This window comes from Camelus ferus, chromosome 34 (assembly GCF_009834535.1).
Source record: "Camelus ferus isolate YT-003-E chromosome 34, BCGSAC_Cfer_1.0, whole genome shotgun sequence".
Lineage (NCBI taxonomy): Eukaryota > Metazoa > Chordata > Mammalia > Artiodactyla > Camelidae > Camelus > Camelus ferus.
Genome location: NC_045729.1, coordinates 20,356,684 through 20,372,584, shown reverse-complemented (window position 1 = coordinate 20,372,584; position 15,901 = coordinate 20,356,684). Strand labels below are relative to the sequence as shown.

The window sequence follows — 15,901 nt, the reverse complement described above, 5'->3', positions numbered from 1 at the left end:
GGCGAATCTGACTACGCCGGAAGCGGAGGGGGTTGGTCCTGTGGCTTCCTCCTCAGGAAGAAGGCCCATGACAAGACGCGGTGCTGTGTCAGCTTGGAAGGGACCCTGGGAGCAGGCGGGAGGGCCGGGGCGCACTGCCCTGGGCACGGGGAGGAAGCGGCCGGCGGCGGCGGGCAGGCGCTGCTGGTGAGAGCCGCCCCCTGCTCTGCCCGCAGTCTGGGAGTGGTGCTGTCCCGCGGCCACGGGGAGTACATTCTCCTGGGAAACACGTCTGTGGAAGAAGGTGGGTCGGCTGGTGGGCAGCTGGGGAAACTGGGTTCCCCTGGGACACTGGGCGGGCCGGTCAGACAGGCTCCCGGGGCAGAGCACACGGCCCCCAGGGGTCTGTGTGCCCCGGGTACCCAGGGCCTGCAGCACCTGCCGGTCAGTGGAGGCTGAGACGTGCCAGCTGGTCCTCCTTGCTCTCATCTTCCGTGGAGGGATCTTTCTGGAAATCCTCACTGCGCCTTCTGTGGCCTCCCACACCTCCTCCTTGTCCTGGCATTCAGCATCAGGGTCTGCCCCGTGCGTGCTCTCCCGGAAATGCTCACCTCCACTGCCCAGCCCAGTCCATCTGGATGCATCTGAGGGAGCCCCGTCTCCCCGGCGGCCTGCTCCCGCGTGGCCCTGCCTTCACCCCCCACGCCCCGTGTCCATGCCGCTGGAGCACTGCCCTCCCTGTGCCCCGGCAGCCGACCTCCCTGGGCCTCCTCTCCCTTCCTGTGCGTTTTCTCCCCTTCCCAGGTGTGCCCGGGCGCCACCACCACAGGGGCAGAGGGGCCTCCCTCTCCCTCCTCCGGGTGAGGCCCACCCATGGTCCAGGGGCGATGGGCCCTGGACTCGCTGGGCTTCCTGCGGGGAAGGGGCGCCCCCTGAGCTACCTGCCTGAGTCTGTGTGTGTCCAGCACCACGTGCGGTGCCTCCACGCGGCCTCGGCACTCCCAGCCCCCTTTCCTCCAATTGTCAAACCTTAATTGAGCACCTGCTTATCTTTGAGCCCTGATGGGTGCGCGGGAGGGCGTTTGTTCATGCAGTCGACAAACACGTGCTGAGCACGTGGCCGTGGAGCTTACACAGCTGCGCGTGGCCCTGTGGTCAGTGGGTACGATGAAGCCAGTGAGGCCAAAGTCTCTGCTGAGGGCGGTCCTGGCCGGTGGGGCTCGGACCTCAGATGCGGGCAGCAGGAAGGGAGGCGCTCCAGGAGCAGCAGGCACCCGCCTGTGGCTTGAGCTCCTGCTCTGACTCAGGACCACGGCTCGGGGGCCCATCGCTCAGCAGTGGGTGAGCACCGACCGAGCGTGGACTCTGGTTTCAGGACTGCACGACCTGCTCCACCCGGACCTGAGCCTGGCGGGTGACTGGTGAGCGGGGCAGGGCGCTGTCAGGGCGGGGAGTGGCCGGGGGTGATGCTCTGAGTGACGGGGCTCCGCCGGGTTCCAGGATCTACTGCGTCACGGATATAGACCCCGACCACCGGAAGCTCAGCCAGCTGGAGGCCGTGGTCCGCTTCCTGACCGGGCAGGACCTGGCCCTGGAGTGTGAGTTTCCCTCCGGGCCTGAGCTCGGGACTTGCGGGGGCAGGGGCTGGGCGGGGGCGGGGGGTCCTGTCTGTGGAACTCAGATGGCTCAGGGAGGACAGCCGGCCTCCGCGTCTTGCCCCAGGTGACGAGGAGCTGCTGCAGGAGGTGCTGTTTGATGCGGTGGTGACGGCGCCCATGGAGGCCTACTGGACGGCGCTGGCCCTCAACATCTCTGAGTACGTCCCGCCCGGGGGCCCCTCCCACCGCCGGGCCGCGTCCTCTGGCTTGAGATGAGGGTGGGAAGATGTGGGGGTGACGGCGACCTTCATGGCCCCAGCAGGCAAGGGCTTGGCACAGCGTCCACTGGGCACAGGTCCAAATTCCCCACCCCACACCGCAGCAGCCGGTCCAAGAACCCCTCTGGGTGGCTCCAGCTGTGACAGCCCGTTAGCCAAAGTGCCCTGGAGAGAGCGGTGCAGCAGATGGGGGCCCGTTTCCGGCAGGTGAGGTCGAGGCCCTGTGACGGACAGGCTTGACCTCGGCGAATCCTAGCCCTCAGGGTTTCCTCTCTCCTCTGCTCACCTACAGCTGGTGCTCTGGCGTCCGGCGGGAAGGTAGGAGGAAGAGGTGGGGGATGTGGGCAGTGCGTGTGTGTGCGTGAGTGTGTGCACACGCACGTCGGGAGGGTGTTGATTAAGATATTAATGAGGTGAACACAGAATACACCTTGTTCCTGAGCAATGAGATTCAGCTTCTGACTGATGAGGACGGCAGAACTCTCCTGGACGCTCGGGAAATTGATGCCTGCTGTCCCAGTGAAGACACCAGAACTTCATAGGAACCAGCACCTACAGAGAACGCAGCGTGCCCAACCGTCTCTGTTGAAGGGGGCTCGTGTGTGCGCGCGTGGGTGCGCGTGTGTGTTCTATCTGTGGAAGGCTGTGTAGGAGACAGTTCTCGTTGGTTGCTTCTGGTTAGAGAAAAATGGGTAACTGAAACGGAGGGAGGGGCACTTTTCACTGTCTAACTTTTGGGTACAATTTTGAACCATGTGAACGTGTTACGGATGCAAAATTAGATAAAACTAAAGAACGAAAAAGAACTGCAGAGGGCCAGGTGCTGCCCCAGGTGCTCCGTGTGCTTTAGGCCGGGCGTCCCGACGGCGGCCCTGCAGCGCAGCTGCTGTCATCATCCGCGTGAGGTGAGGAAACCAGGGCGGAGTGAGAGGGACAGCCAGCCCGTCAGTGCCGAGCGGGAGTCAGAGCCGGGCGGCCCGGTTCCCGCGTCCAGGCCCGCACGCCCGTGCCGCCCCGCCCACCGGGCCGCCAGGTGTGGCGAGGAGGCGCGCGGTCTCTGTCTTCATGGCTGATGCCTTTCGTGTTGGGAAGCATCGAGGAGCAAGTGTTCTCATCCGGGGGCCAATCGAGACGGCGCGGTCCCGGCAGGAAAGCAGACACAGAGGTGGATGGAGCTGACTGAGAGCCCAGAAATGAATCCATGGGTACATGACAGCAGATACTTGAAAAAGGAGCGAAAAGCATGGGACTGGAGAAAGCGCAGGGAGACGTCGCTGAGGCTGGGGTCACAGGGCCTACTGCCTGTGTTTTCTCCCAGGAGTTTTATTATTAAATCTTGTTTTACTTTTTCACGGAGGCACCGGGGATGGAAGCCAGGACCCCGTGCATGCTCAGCATATGCTCTACCGCTGAGCTTTGCCCTTCCCCTCAAGGTGATAACCTTTATCTGTACAAACCAAAGCAAGGTAAGACATTATGTGAGAAGGCATATTTAGGCAAGCACAAAAAAGTGTGACAACACACCTAGGCATGAAGCACGAGAGGTGCCCCACGTGTGCGCAGGAGACTCGTGGGACACTCCTGAAAAACACAGAAGCAGACTCGAGCAAACGGGAGACGCTCGGTGTTTTCGGTCAGGGAGACCCAGCGCTGCGGAGAGAGCGCCTCCCTGAGGTAACCTGTAAATTCACAGCGGTCCCCGTGCAAACGCCACCAGGGTTTTTCTGGATCCAGAGAAACTGATTATGAAGTTCATTTGGAAGAACAGGCGAGAACAGCCAGGAAGACACTGGGACGACAGGAAGGCTGGTCCCACCGAGAGAGTGACCCGTGTTACAGAAGCTCTGCGGTTGTGAGCTGTGCTGCCGACCCGGGAGTGGGCGGGCAGGCCAGGGCGATGGGAAGGAAGACCCAGAAGTTCGTCTGGGCGCCGTGGATGTAGCACGGACACGTGATGTCAGCCCATCGAGGGCGGGGTGGATGCCGAGCACCGGCTGGCCCGCGAGCCACGAGGGGAGCGATGGCATCGTACGCACACCTGGAGGACGTCCAGACGAGTCCGATCTCAGTGTGAAAAGTGAAGCCGTATAGGCCCCCAGAGAAAACAAGAGCCAGCTGCTCTGAAACCGAGGCGTGGGGGGCCCTCTCCCCATGGTGACTCAGGATTCAGAAGCTTTAAGGGGACGACTGATAAACTTAGCAACGTGAAGTGTTTATGTGGCAGAAAGTGAGAGCATGTGCAAGGTGAGCAGAGAAATGACAAACTGGAAAGACGCAGCCACTTATAAACGAAGAAAGGGCGACTGTCCCTAAATCACACATTCGTGATGGACAAAGAGCCTCAAAGCTAAGAAGGCAAAGGACCGATCACGTGCAGGAAAAGGACCAGGAGACGCGCTGCTTCATGGGGTGCCTGCGGCTGGCCCTGGGCTGCAGGAAGAATGCTTGGTCCAGCTCGTCGTGAGAGGACTGCAAATCGGAACTGGACCGAGGTGGTCCTTGTCACTTAGACCGACCACCACCTACATCGGTCGACGGGCACCGTTACCAGGCTGCGGGCAGCCTGGCCCTTCGTGGACTGGGAGTCGGTGGGAATATGAAACGTTTCTCAGCCTCTGGAGGGGCATCTGACAACCTAACAAGGTGGCACATGCATTTCCGCTTCGAGCAGCAGCCCCGCTCCTGGAACACATCCCAGAGACGTCACATGCCCTAATCAGCACGGCACCGTTTACAACAGGAACAGTTTGGGAATAACCTGAATGTCCATCAGTAGGAGCCTGGGCAGATGCACCTAAGGGAATACCACGTAGCCATGAAAAGTGAGGACTCTCTCTCCTGCTGCGGAAGAGCTCAGCTACGGAGAGAAGTGTGTGTAATAGTCCACGGTTTTATCTGAAGGAGGAAATGCAAATGTATCTTCACACACGTGCATAAACTTACACGCAATATGTGCGTGTGTACGTGTACAAATCTTTAACAAAGTAATAAACCAGCAAACAGAAAAGCTACTTTTCAGGAAAGTGAAGGAACAGGATGGAGACAGACAGACTTCTGACTACACCATATTTCGCATGTTTGACTTTGGAACCGTGTAAGTGCTTTACATTGTTATCAAAGAAAATTAAAATTTTAAAAATAAGTCTAAAAATTTTAAAGTGGGGGGTGGGGGTGGGGAGGGTATAGGTCAAGTGGCAGAGCATGTGCCTAGCACGCCCAAGGTCCTGGGTTCGGTCCCAGCGCTCCCTCCAAACGTAGGCAAATAAATAAACCTATTACCCCCCAAAATCAAAAAACAAAATAAAAAGTAAAACTTTGAAAGCAAGTGAAACAAATAAACCTGGTGTGTCTCAAGTCCGTGCAGTCACCACACACACATGGGGACTTCATTCAAGGACTTGGAAGCAGAACCTAAGCCCTAAGCAAAGAAAATCTTAAACCTGCGTTCAGTCAGCCCATCGCTGGAAACTGTTGGTTGGTTATTCTCAGACTGCACGGTTCAGAGCAAACAGTCTTGTGTTAAAGTCAACAGGAACAAGATTTTCAGCCAACAAGAAGAGATGGAAAGCTTCTAATTACAAATCAAAGAGGTTAAGTTTAGACTTAATGCGAAATACGGATCGGAAACATCAGTGAACTCGTGACGTATTCTCCCTGAAAGAAGCAGAAGGGAGATCTCATCGCTGAGAGGCCCACCTCAGGGCACCCCAGACCCAGGTGGGGCTTCCAATGTCCACTTCACGAAGCCCTCGTTAAAACGAGCCTGTGACCCCCGGAGTGCAGGACTGGGGCAGGTCCGGGGCGAAGACTGATCCAGGGGCGTCCTTTCATCCCAGGGGCGAGTCACTAAGGACTAGTGAGATCGTGCCACTGGAGGAGGCCCTCGCCGGCCCGCCGTGGGGCAGTCAGAGCAGCAGAAGTGGTCGCGGCCACGCTGGATCAAAGCACAGGCAAACGTGTTAAAATCCTGGGTTCACGGTGATACGGAAAAAAAGCTTACTGGTCATCACTGGAAGACGGCAGGGAACCAGCTCACAGTTGTACAAACCGGTAAATGAACAGACACGACTCTTCACCCCGCGTCCCCTGCTCAGACTGAGCCTCGGGGTGACGGGGTATTGAAGGGGGGAGCTTTTCTCAAGTGTAAACGAAATAAGAAGAAACCAAGGAATAGCCCTGCTCGGGCGGGCAGCGCCTCTTGACGAACACTGAGCGGTGCGCTTAACCAAGGAGGCGAGAGATTCATACGCTGGGAACTATAAGGCATTTAGAACCCTGCTGAATGCCCGTGGACTGGAAGAGTAAGCATTGTTAAAATGTCGCCACCGTACGGGTCCCAGGCAGTCGCCGTCAAAATTCCAGTGGCATTTTCCATGGAAATAGAAAAAACAGTTCTAAAGCTCGTGTGGAACCACAGAAGACCCTGAATAGCCGAAACAACCTTGAGAAAAAGAGCAAAGCTGTAGGCATAATGTGCCTCGATTTCAAAGCATATTCCAAAAGCTGCAATAATCAAAATAGTATGTTCCTGGAAAAGCAAGCACACAGATCAATGGAACAGAACAGAGTCCAGAATGAAACCCACCCGTGTGTGGTTAATTAATTTACAACAGAGGAGCCAAGAATATACACTGGGGGAAAGGAGAGTTTCTTCAGGAAATGGTGTTGGGGAAGCTGGGCCACTATCTGACGCCGCAAACAAAAATCAGCTCAAAGTGGATTAAAGACGTGAATGCAAGACTTGAAACACAGAACTGCTAGAAGAAAACGAAGGTGGTTCGCTCCTTGACGTTGACCATCTGTTGGATTTGACACCCAAAGCAAAAATGAGCAAGTGGGACACATCAAGCTATGAAGGTTCCGCACGGCAAAGGGCACAAGGTGAAAAGACACCTGCGGAAGGGGAGAAAGTCTGTGCACACTGTGTCTTGGGGGCTGATACCCAGGACATGTAAAGGATTCACACAACTCCTTAACAAAACGATCTGATTTTTTTTTTTAAAAAGGGCAGAGGAGCCAAGTAGACGTTCTTCTCAGAGAAGACCTACAAATAGCCAACAGAGGCACGAAAGATGTTTGGCAGCAGCGGTCAGGGAAGCGCGGATCCAAACCGCAGTGAGAGACCGCCTCGCACCTGCCAGGCGGTAGCAAGTGCGCGTGGGGGCGGGAGTGTAAACTGACGGTCACGTAGGCTCCTCGGGCCGTCCGCTTCTGGGTGTTTATCCAGAGGAAAGGAGGGCAGGCACTTGAAGGGGTGTCCCTGTGCCCTGCAGCGTGACTCACTGTAACCAGGACAAGGGAGCCTCCTAAGGGAGCACTGACGGATGGAAGGGCGAGGAGGATGCGGTGTGTGTACCCGACGGAATGGTATCCAGGCTTTAAAAAGAAGGAAGTCTTTTTTTTTTAGGGGGAGAGGTAACTAGGTTTATTTACCTACTTATTTTTCAAGTGGAGGCGCTGGGGATTGAACCCTGGACCTTGTGCTGCTAGGCAGGCACTACCACTGAGCTACCTCCTCTCCCTAAAAAGGGGGAAATCTTGCCACGTGCAACTAAATGGATGAACCCAGAGGGCACTATGCTAAGTGAAAGAAACCAGGTAGAGACAAGCACGGCAGACTGTCACTTGTATGAAGAATCTTAAAAAAACAAGTGTAATCATAGAAACAGAATAGAGAAGTGGTTGGTGGGGGCGGAGAGAGACGGGGTGCCGGGGTGGAGAGATGGGGTGCTGGGGTGGAAATATGGTGTGCCGGGAACGGGGAGAGGGGGTGCCGGGGCTGGGGAGAGATGGGGTGCCGGGGCGGGAAGAGCGGGGTTGCCGGGGCTGGGAGAGACGGGGTGCCGGGGCGGGAGAGACGGGGTGCCGGGGCTGGGAGAGACGGGGTGCCGGGGCGGGAGAGACGGGGTGCAGGGCTGGAGAGATGGGGTGCTGGGGCGGGAAGAGACGGGGTGCCGGGGCTGGGAGAGACAGGGTGCCGGGGCGGGGAGAGATGGGGTGCCGGGGCTGGGGAGAGACGGGGTGCTAGAGGGGGCACAGGCTCTCAGCGGTGAGGTGAGGGGGTCGGGGGCTCGCTGTAAAACATGGTGGTTCTGGTTGGAACGCTGGGCTGTGTGGTTAGGACTTCCCGTGAGAGCAGAACATAAGTGTTCTCAGCAAACACAAGAAAGAAAGGCCCCTTTCACAACGTGCCCGCGAGTCAAGCCACCGCGATGGACGCTTGAGCTACCACGGTGTGTGTTGACTCTACCTCAGTAAAGCTGAAGTTTTAAAAAGGTGAGGGCCCCCACGTGGGGCGCAGGCCTCACGGTGCTCCGCGGGGGCGTCCCCAGGCTCCTGGCTCCCGCTGGCAGAGTGGTGAAGTCCGATGAGGGCGGCCTGCTCCTCTCACGTTTCAGGGACAAGGCGAGTGTGTGAAAGGCTGTGAACTGTGTGCTGCTCATGAAGGGCAACTTCTCTGCTTCCAGGACAAACCTCTCCCTCAGTTCCTCCTGCCCTCCAGAGCCAACCCCCCCAGAGCTGAGTAAACGCAGAGGGGCTGAGGCCCAGGGGTGCTCACAGCAGAAGAGACGGGGGGCCCGCGGGTCCTCCCGGCCCCCTGTGCCCTCCCCGGACCCGCGGTGACACCGCCTGCCCTGTCTGCCTGCAGGGAGTCCGAGCGCGTGGTGGACATGGCCTTCCTGGGCACGCGGGCCGGCCTCCTCAGAAGCAGCCTGTTCGTGGGCTCCGAGAAGGTCTCCGACAAGTGAGTCCCTCTGGGAGCCAGGGGACGGGGTCCCTCGGGTATCCCCGTGCTTTGTGGACAGACAGACCCTGGCCTCTAGGGGTGCAGGGGAGGAAGGGTTGGGGTTCACAGGCCGGGAGAGGCAGAGAAGTGCTCCCGGGCCTGGGCGCATCCTGGACGTGTCCCCCAGGGGAGGAGGGAGCAAGCTGGGGGTGGGGTGCGGAGCGCCTGCCTCTCTGCAAAGGAGGTGGGGCGGCCGGACACCTGGGGGAGAACCGCCGGGCTCCCAGGCAGACTTGGCCCCTCAGCCCTGTGTCCCACGCACTGTCTGCCCCTTCTGGTAAATCCAAGCACTCAGCTGCGGCGCCATCCGGAGCATCTTCTGAGACTCTGGGGCAGACCCACACTTGCTAGGAAGCAGAGGGTTTTGAGGAAGAGGAATTAAGTGGATCTCCCGCCTTCCCCGAGGAAGCATTCCTTCCAGGGCCCATTACCAGTGCGGCAAGAGACTCAGATGGGAAACTGCAGGTTCACCCAGAGGTCTTGAGCCACAAGGAACTTTCCTCCCCAGGCTCACCATTCCCAGTCCTTCCCCATCCCCTTGAACTCCCCCAGTCAGAAAATCGCAGGTTCGTGTCTTTGTGCGGCCGAGGTCGGATGGTGGACCACACCCAGCAGTGTGAGGGGAGGGTCTCGCGTTCCCTGCATCCCCTCCAAAAGGCTTCGGACAGACCTCCCCAAGTCGTGAACCCAGCCGCCCCGAATGCACACCTCCAGGGGGCTCCCCTGCCGGACCCTGGCCTGGCTAGCAGCCCGGGCAGTGCAGCCGGGCAGTGCAGCCGGGCAAGTCGGCCTCTGAGACGCGGGAGCCCAGCCTCCCCAGAATCCACCCGCAGATATCCCCCACCACGGGTTATTTACAGTCACTGATAACCGGCCTCCCACTCCGCTCCTGGGCCGTCTCCCTCCTGCAGGCTGCCGAGCGCAGGGGGCCCGAGCCATAATTAGCAAGGTAGAACCACTCCAGAAAAGAAACCCCGCACTGCCTCTCAAGGCGAGAGCCTGCGTTTCGGGGGAATTCGTGCCCCTCTCTGACTGTGCAGCCTCCTCCTCCAGACATGCTGCTTAGCCTGACAAGCAGAAATTAGGCTTTATCCAAAAGAAAGAAATCCTGCAGGCAGAGGAGTTCGCAGAAAATGGAAAGCTCTCTGTAAGGCGGGCTCTACCGCTTTCCGTGGCCGCGTGCCCTCAGATGCACCTGCATGAGATTCTGGAAAGGGCGGGATTGCTGGGGCGCGTGGTGGGGGCAGCACCAGCTTACAGGCTGACCTCTTCTCCTGGCAACTCCTCCAAGGCAGAGGCGAGGGGCTCCGGGGCCCAGCCTAGATGACCTTGTAAGAACGAGGAGGAGACCATGCTCCCGGATCTGGGGGACGTGCCAGAACTTTCTCCTTGCAGGGGGTTCCTGACTCCCGCGGACGAGGCCAGCATGTTCACCCTGGACCACTTCCCATTGTGGTACCGCCAGGCGGCCGAGCAGCCCCCAGGCAGCATGGTCTTCAACCTCCGCTCGGCGGAGGGACCAGGTAATCCGCACCCTGAGCTCTGGGCCGGGGGATGCGGCCTCCCTCCTCCCGCTGCACGTGTATGGGAGACAGGATGGGGACACCAGACAGAACGTCCAGACCTTGGGGCCCTGCCTCCCCTCCTCACACCTCAGCACGCACCTTACCCTGCACTCCGGCGGGGAGTTTCACTCTCTGGCCAGCGAAAGGAGATGGGGGCAGAGGGATAAATTAGGAGTTTGGGATCAGCAGATACACACTGTATGAAATAGATCAACAAGGTCCTGCTGGGTCCGTAGTGAAAAATAATCTGAAGAAGAACATACGTATGCATAACTGAATGACTGCTGCACACCAGAAACCAACACAGTGCTGTAAGTCAGCTACACTTCAGGTAAAAAAGTTGAAGAAAATCCAGCTGGAACTAAGGAAAGAGGCTTGCCCCAGAAGTCAGGAGAGCTGGGTTCCAACCCCAGCTCCACCCAGGAGCGTGTTGGAAGCTGACCGCCGAGTCCGCTGTTTCTGAACATCTGAGCGTCTCTGAGAGCTGCTTAAAGCAGCCGGCTGAGAGGGGCGGCTTCACCCACGCGGGCGCTGGGCTGTCCGAGTCCGCTGCCCGCTACCGGCTCTTCCCCAGCGGTCCCTCCCTCGGGGTCTCCCAGGAGCGGCAGCGCTGAGTCCCGTCTGCTCCCCCAGCTCCCCTGATAGCGGGGCACCTCCCGGCTGCCAGGCTGTGGGGGCAGGAAGGGGGTGAGGAGGGCGGCCTGGGTTGGGCGCCAAGGCCCCAAGCCAGCGCATTCCTGCTGTCCACGGGCCAGGGCCTTTCGGAGCTGCAGCCCCCACTATGAAAAATGGCCGAAACAAGAAAAGTTAGGTAGCTTTACCAGAGCACCAAGAAGATGGCAAGATGCTTAGGACGGGAAGGACCTTAGAGGGCGCATGGTCTCGACTCACACTTGCAGCAGGCTGCAGCCCACAGAGGGCCCAAGAGTCCCCTCTGGGGGTCCTGAGCCGGAAAGGGAGCGGAGGTGGGGGCACGAGGGGAGAGGCCGGAAGGAGGGCGGCTGAGTGCACGTGGGATGCAGGGCCCCTCCACCCACACCCCCGCCCCACCGCCACTGGAGCCATCCTTGGGCTTCTGACCACGCCCCAGCTGACAGCTGGGGAGGCCCCGCCCCTGGCCTCTCAGTGGCCACGGGCAGCACGTGCCCCCTGGAGGCCGCCCTCCCTGTCTTCCACCCACAGTGTCACTGCCTCCTTGATGACACGTTGCCCACGAGTAACCCGTCCAGCCTGCCAGCCTGTAAGACAGTCCTTCCCTCTCCCCACACAGGGAGAGTCTGAGGCTCGGCCGGGGCCCCCGGCTCGGCTGGCCCTGCTGGTGGGGGGCTCACGTGACTGAGGCGGGAGGAGGGAGGGCCACAAGAGGCCCCTTCCCTCACTGGACCCTTGGGAGCAGGAGGGGCCCACGGGGTCCTGGGAGGTTCTGTGGTGATGGGCTCCCTCCCGCCCAGGGACGCACCTGGGAGCTTTTTGTGGCGGGAGGAGGCGGCCGGTGGGTGGGAACGTGGAGGCAGGAGAGGAGGAGAAGGAGGAGCCCAGGAGGGGACCCTGCACACTCCCATCTCCCCTGAAGAGAGAAAACAGCTTCATTTAACGGGGGCCCCGAGGAGGCAGAGGGGCCCCTCCCCAGGCTGACTCTGCGGCCCTCTGCCCACGTGGAGCTGCCTTTTGCAGTCGGTGCTGAGAAACCGGCCAGCACAGAGCAGCCTCCCCCGAGCCCCAGCGCATCAGGCCTGTCCCCCCGTGTCCACAGCCCGCCCCTCCACCCCCAGCAGCCCGCTCGTCCACCCAGGCGCTGGGCCCGGTGGCCTCCGGGTCACCCCGTGCTGAGATCTCCGATGTCCCCAGAGACCGCATGGCTAGGGCCCCACCCCTTCACTCCGGTATTTCCTCCAAGCCTGTGCCTTTCTGTCTGGAAAGCAGCCAGCCTGCGGCCGGGGACAGCACAGGGCCACCCCATCAGTACCTCCTGGACACTCCCAGAAGCACCTGGGGAAGCCGGCTTCTGTGTATTGTGGTGCCTGGGTCTTCATCATGGCAAGCTCCTAGAGTCAAGGACAACTTTTCATAGTGCCAGTTCCTAGAACCAGAGTCGTTCTCGGTCTCGGAGGTTCCTGGTTACGGCAAGGTGTGACGGGCAACCTTGCCAAAACCTTGGGTTTGAGAAATGAGTGGTCGATTTAAGTTTCGTGACGTCGGACACTGTGAGGCTCTTGTGACCTGTCTGTTCGATGTGAAGACAAAGCACAGGAAAAGTCGTGCCCCTTCCGTGGAGTTCTCAGTGATGAGCGTGACCCGCAGACAAGGGTGCTTTGAAAAGCTAGTCCGGGCTGTACAATTAATCAGCAGAGGGCACGTGCCAGCCGGCACCTCTCAGAGCCACGAAGCCGTGTGATTGCAGAGCTGAACTGCCGCCTCAACTCTGCCCCACGGCCTGACTCCCTCAGAAGGGGCGGGAAAGGCGATTCCAGGCAGGCTTGTGGAGCCGGGCGACGTCCCAGGAGCAGCAGTGACCAGCCGTCAGCAAGGAAAGGCACGGTGGGACAGCGGCGTGGGGGCTGCCAGGACCGTGGGCGCCTCGGACGCCAGCCCGACTGCAGGACGCAGCCCTGGTGTCAGGCCTCCCTGTGGGGCCGCCACTGTCGCCCTGACTCTTGACTCTTGTGACTGATGAAGGTCAGCCCAGGGTCAGCCAGCCCAGGGTCAGCCAGCCCCGCGTCCTGGAATGCAGCCTGTCCCCTGCTCAAAAGGGCCACTTGATGTCACACGAGCCTTCTGGGTGGGTCCCAGCAGGGTTCCCGAGCTGCAGCAGGCAGGTTTGCTGCCCTGGGCAGAGCAAACCCTCAGTGTCACAGTGACTTGGCTGTGACACTGTCCAGGCGGCCTGGTGGCTTCTGAGCTGCATGGAGAGTTGGGGGCCCCCAGCATGCAGGAGGCCCTTGGCAAAGACCAGAGGTCACGGGCAACAGACAGTTTCCCAGGCGGCCCCTGACTGGCTCGAGGAACGTCCTGACCTGGTCCTCACCGGTCCTCTCGGCCCGCCCCAGCCACAGCCCCACAGGCGCTGAGAAAGTGACCCGGCCATTTCCTTCCCCAGAGAGCCCGAGCCAGCCTGTGGTGGTGACGGTGAGCACCGCTGTGGCGGTGACGGTGGACGGGAGGACGGCCATCGCAGCAGGTAGGCGCTGCCCTGGGGCCGTGAGGCCGGGCAGCTGTGAGTCTGGGTGAAGAACGAGGCTCAGGTGATGCAGGCGGGGCTGGGGGCCACAGCCCTCTGGCTGTGTGTCTTCCCTGGTGAAGCATGGGGCCAGAGGGCAGAGTCCTCCAAGCCATTTTGTTATAAAACCGTGAAACCTTAACTCTAACGGAGTTCATGGCGTAAAGCGGAGCCCAGAGAGGTTAAGAGATCTGCTCAAGGTCACACAGGACCCAGGCTGCTCCCCAGGCTGCCTTCCCACCCTTTGTACGTCGCTTCCGCCTCCATCGCCTTGGGCCCCCGGATCCCACTGAAGGGGGCTGGGAATGGTGACTAGACCCCGGAGCCAGAGCCCCGGCGCCGGTCCAGCGTTTCCGTGCACGTGCTCAGCTAGCCTTCGGGTGATCTGGTTTGGCTCCATTTTACCGAGGACAAACTGAGACCCAGAAACGTTGTTTGCCCAAAGTCCCCACGGCTAAGTTGATGAAGCTGGAATTAGAGCTCAGATCGCCTCTTTTGAAGGCCCCAGTTCGTGGCCCTGTGTTGCGATTGGGCCAAAAAAGCCAAGAGGGGGCCTACTGAGCCTCGCAGGCCGCCTCGACTTTGTGAGGTCTGTGTGAGGAAGCCACCTCCTCCAGCCTCCACCTCAGTGTCTCTGACCCTGCCGTGTTTAGAACTTGCGAGATCCTCGGACCCTCAGTCAGCGTGGGTGCTGGGACCGGGCGCCTGTGTTGTGCGGGGCCACCGCCGCTGCAGGGGTGGGGGGGACAGGACCCCCAACTCCCCCCCAGACTGAGTGAAGGACTTGGGAGGAGCAGGCCGGCCAGGCGGGCTGCCACCTCGCGCTGCCTGTCCATGGGGCGACGGCGGGAGTGGGTAACTCGGTCGTATTGCTTGGCGCCCTCGTGCACTTGTCAGTAGAGTCCAGAGGCTGCACTGCTGGGCCCTTGGGAGGGGCTCACGCCACCCACCGCCTTTCTGTCCTCACCCTGGCCTGTTGACCCCAGGCCCCAAAGACCGTTCCGTGGCCTGGTTGAGCCTGTCCCCGACCTGCTCCCTCCACGACTGGCCGCCTCAGCACCGTGCACCTGCGAGGCCAGGGGAGAGGAGCATGCGAGGTCAGGCTGCCTCTGCGCTCTCCTGCACTCTCCAATTATTCGATATCATTTTAACTCAGCCCGAATTAGAGCCGGGAGGGGTTGCCATGGAAACCGTGTCCTGGTGCTGCCGCTTTAACTCGCTGCAGACAATGGCTCTGATGCTCCGGGCGGCGCGGGTGTGCTAGGAAAGGGATGAGGCGCAGGACACCTTTCTGCTTGGATTGTTTTCCAGTCTCCTCTGGCAATTTCCTCTTCTTGGCCTGTGACTCAGCCTCCCTGACCCTGGGCCAGCTGGGCCCGCGGCTCGAGGAGGGGCTGGCGGCTCTGGCAGGCCGTCCCTGTTGTGCACATGAGCTTGCTGTGTGGCAGGCAGGCTGGGAGCACATCCGTGTTGTGCAGGGGTGGGGCCGAGGAGGGGTGGCAGGGCAGCTGCGGGGCCAGCGAGCGAGCGATGAATGAGGACAGATCGGTCAACCTCTCAGCAGATGATTTAGCAACAGTTTCCACAACCTTTCTAGGAACCTGCTGTTTTGATCTGGATCCGCCTCCAGTTCTCTGTGCCAACCAGGCCCGGGTTGGGGAATGTGGCCAAGCATGACAGTGGTGCCACCACCGTCTGCACGTGTTTCCCTGGCACAGAGGCCCTGTGCGGTGGGGCTGCTGTCTGGGGCTGCCTGATGGCCCCTCTCCCCGGAGTTCCGCCTGCGTGCGCACAGCCCAGCATTAGACCCCGGAGCGCGTTCCCTGGCCGTGCAGGCTGTGGCTAATCTCCAGCTCTGTTGTCCATGCGGGACCACGGGAGGACCCTCTCCCCAGCTACCCCACCAGGAATGGGGGTAGGAACGGGGAGCTGAATGGGACCCCTTCCCCCTGGGGTTTGCTCCTGGCTCTCTGGGGTGTCACCCAAGGCAGGGCTCCTGGGCAGGAGAGAGTTCCGTCTTGGTCTCTGAAGACATGACCCATGTAGCCAGACCGGGTCAGCCAGACGCCGATCTGGCAAGGAGGGTCACTTGGGTGTCAGGTGGACAAGCAGCCCAGAGGCCTTGCCCTCTCGGTCACCTCCTCTCCTGGCCTCCATCCCCAAACCTTGGGTCCGTAATTCTGATTCTGCACCCCTTAGGAGGGATCATATTTATGAACCCAGAGTGCTGTCGGCCTGTCCCTAGAGCCCGTCTTGAAAGTGCAAAGCGTTAAGCGGGTCCCTCCTGCACGTCTGCCAACCCCTGCAGCCTCCCTGAGGCAGGTGAGACCTAGTCCCCTCCACTGTGCTCGGGGAGCCCGCCGGCCTCCCATCAGGCCAGGGTCCTGGGCAAAGGCAAGCCCTCCACGCCGCTGCTGCAGGGACGCCCCGCTGGCCCGGGGCGGGGAGCAGGAAGGGGCCTCCCACCTCCCTCCTCT

At 60.3% G+C, this 15,901-nt stretch overlaps 1 protein-coding gene across 1 annotated transcript in view; it reads left to right on the top strand.

Annotated features, from left to right (window-relative positions):
* Window positions 1-15,901, top strand: part of CACNA2D4 (calcium voltage-gated channel auxiliary subunit alpha2delta 4) — an 82,447-nt gene that overhangs the window by 37,234 nt on the left and 29,312 nt on the right. Inside the window, 7 exon segments of the mRNA XM_032473498.1 lie at window positions 216-283; window positions 1,355-1,400; window positions 1,480-1,577; window positions 1,702-1,795; window positions 8,505-8,600; window positions 10,038-10,165; window positions 13,305-13,385. Of these exon segments, the coding sequence (XP_032329389.1) occupies window positions 216-283; window positions 1,355-1,400; window positions 1,480-1,577; window positions 1,702-1,795; window positions 8,505-8,600; window positions 10,038-10,165; window positions 13,305-13,385 (611 nt within the window).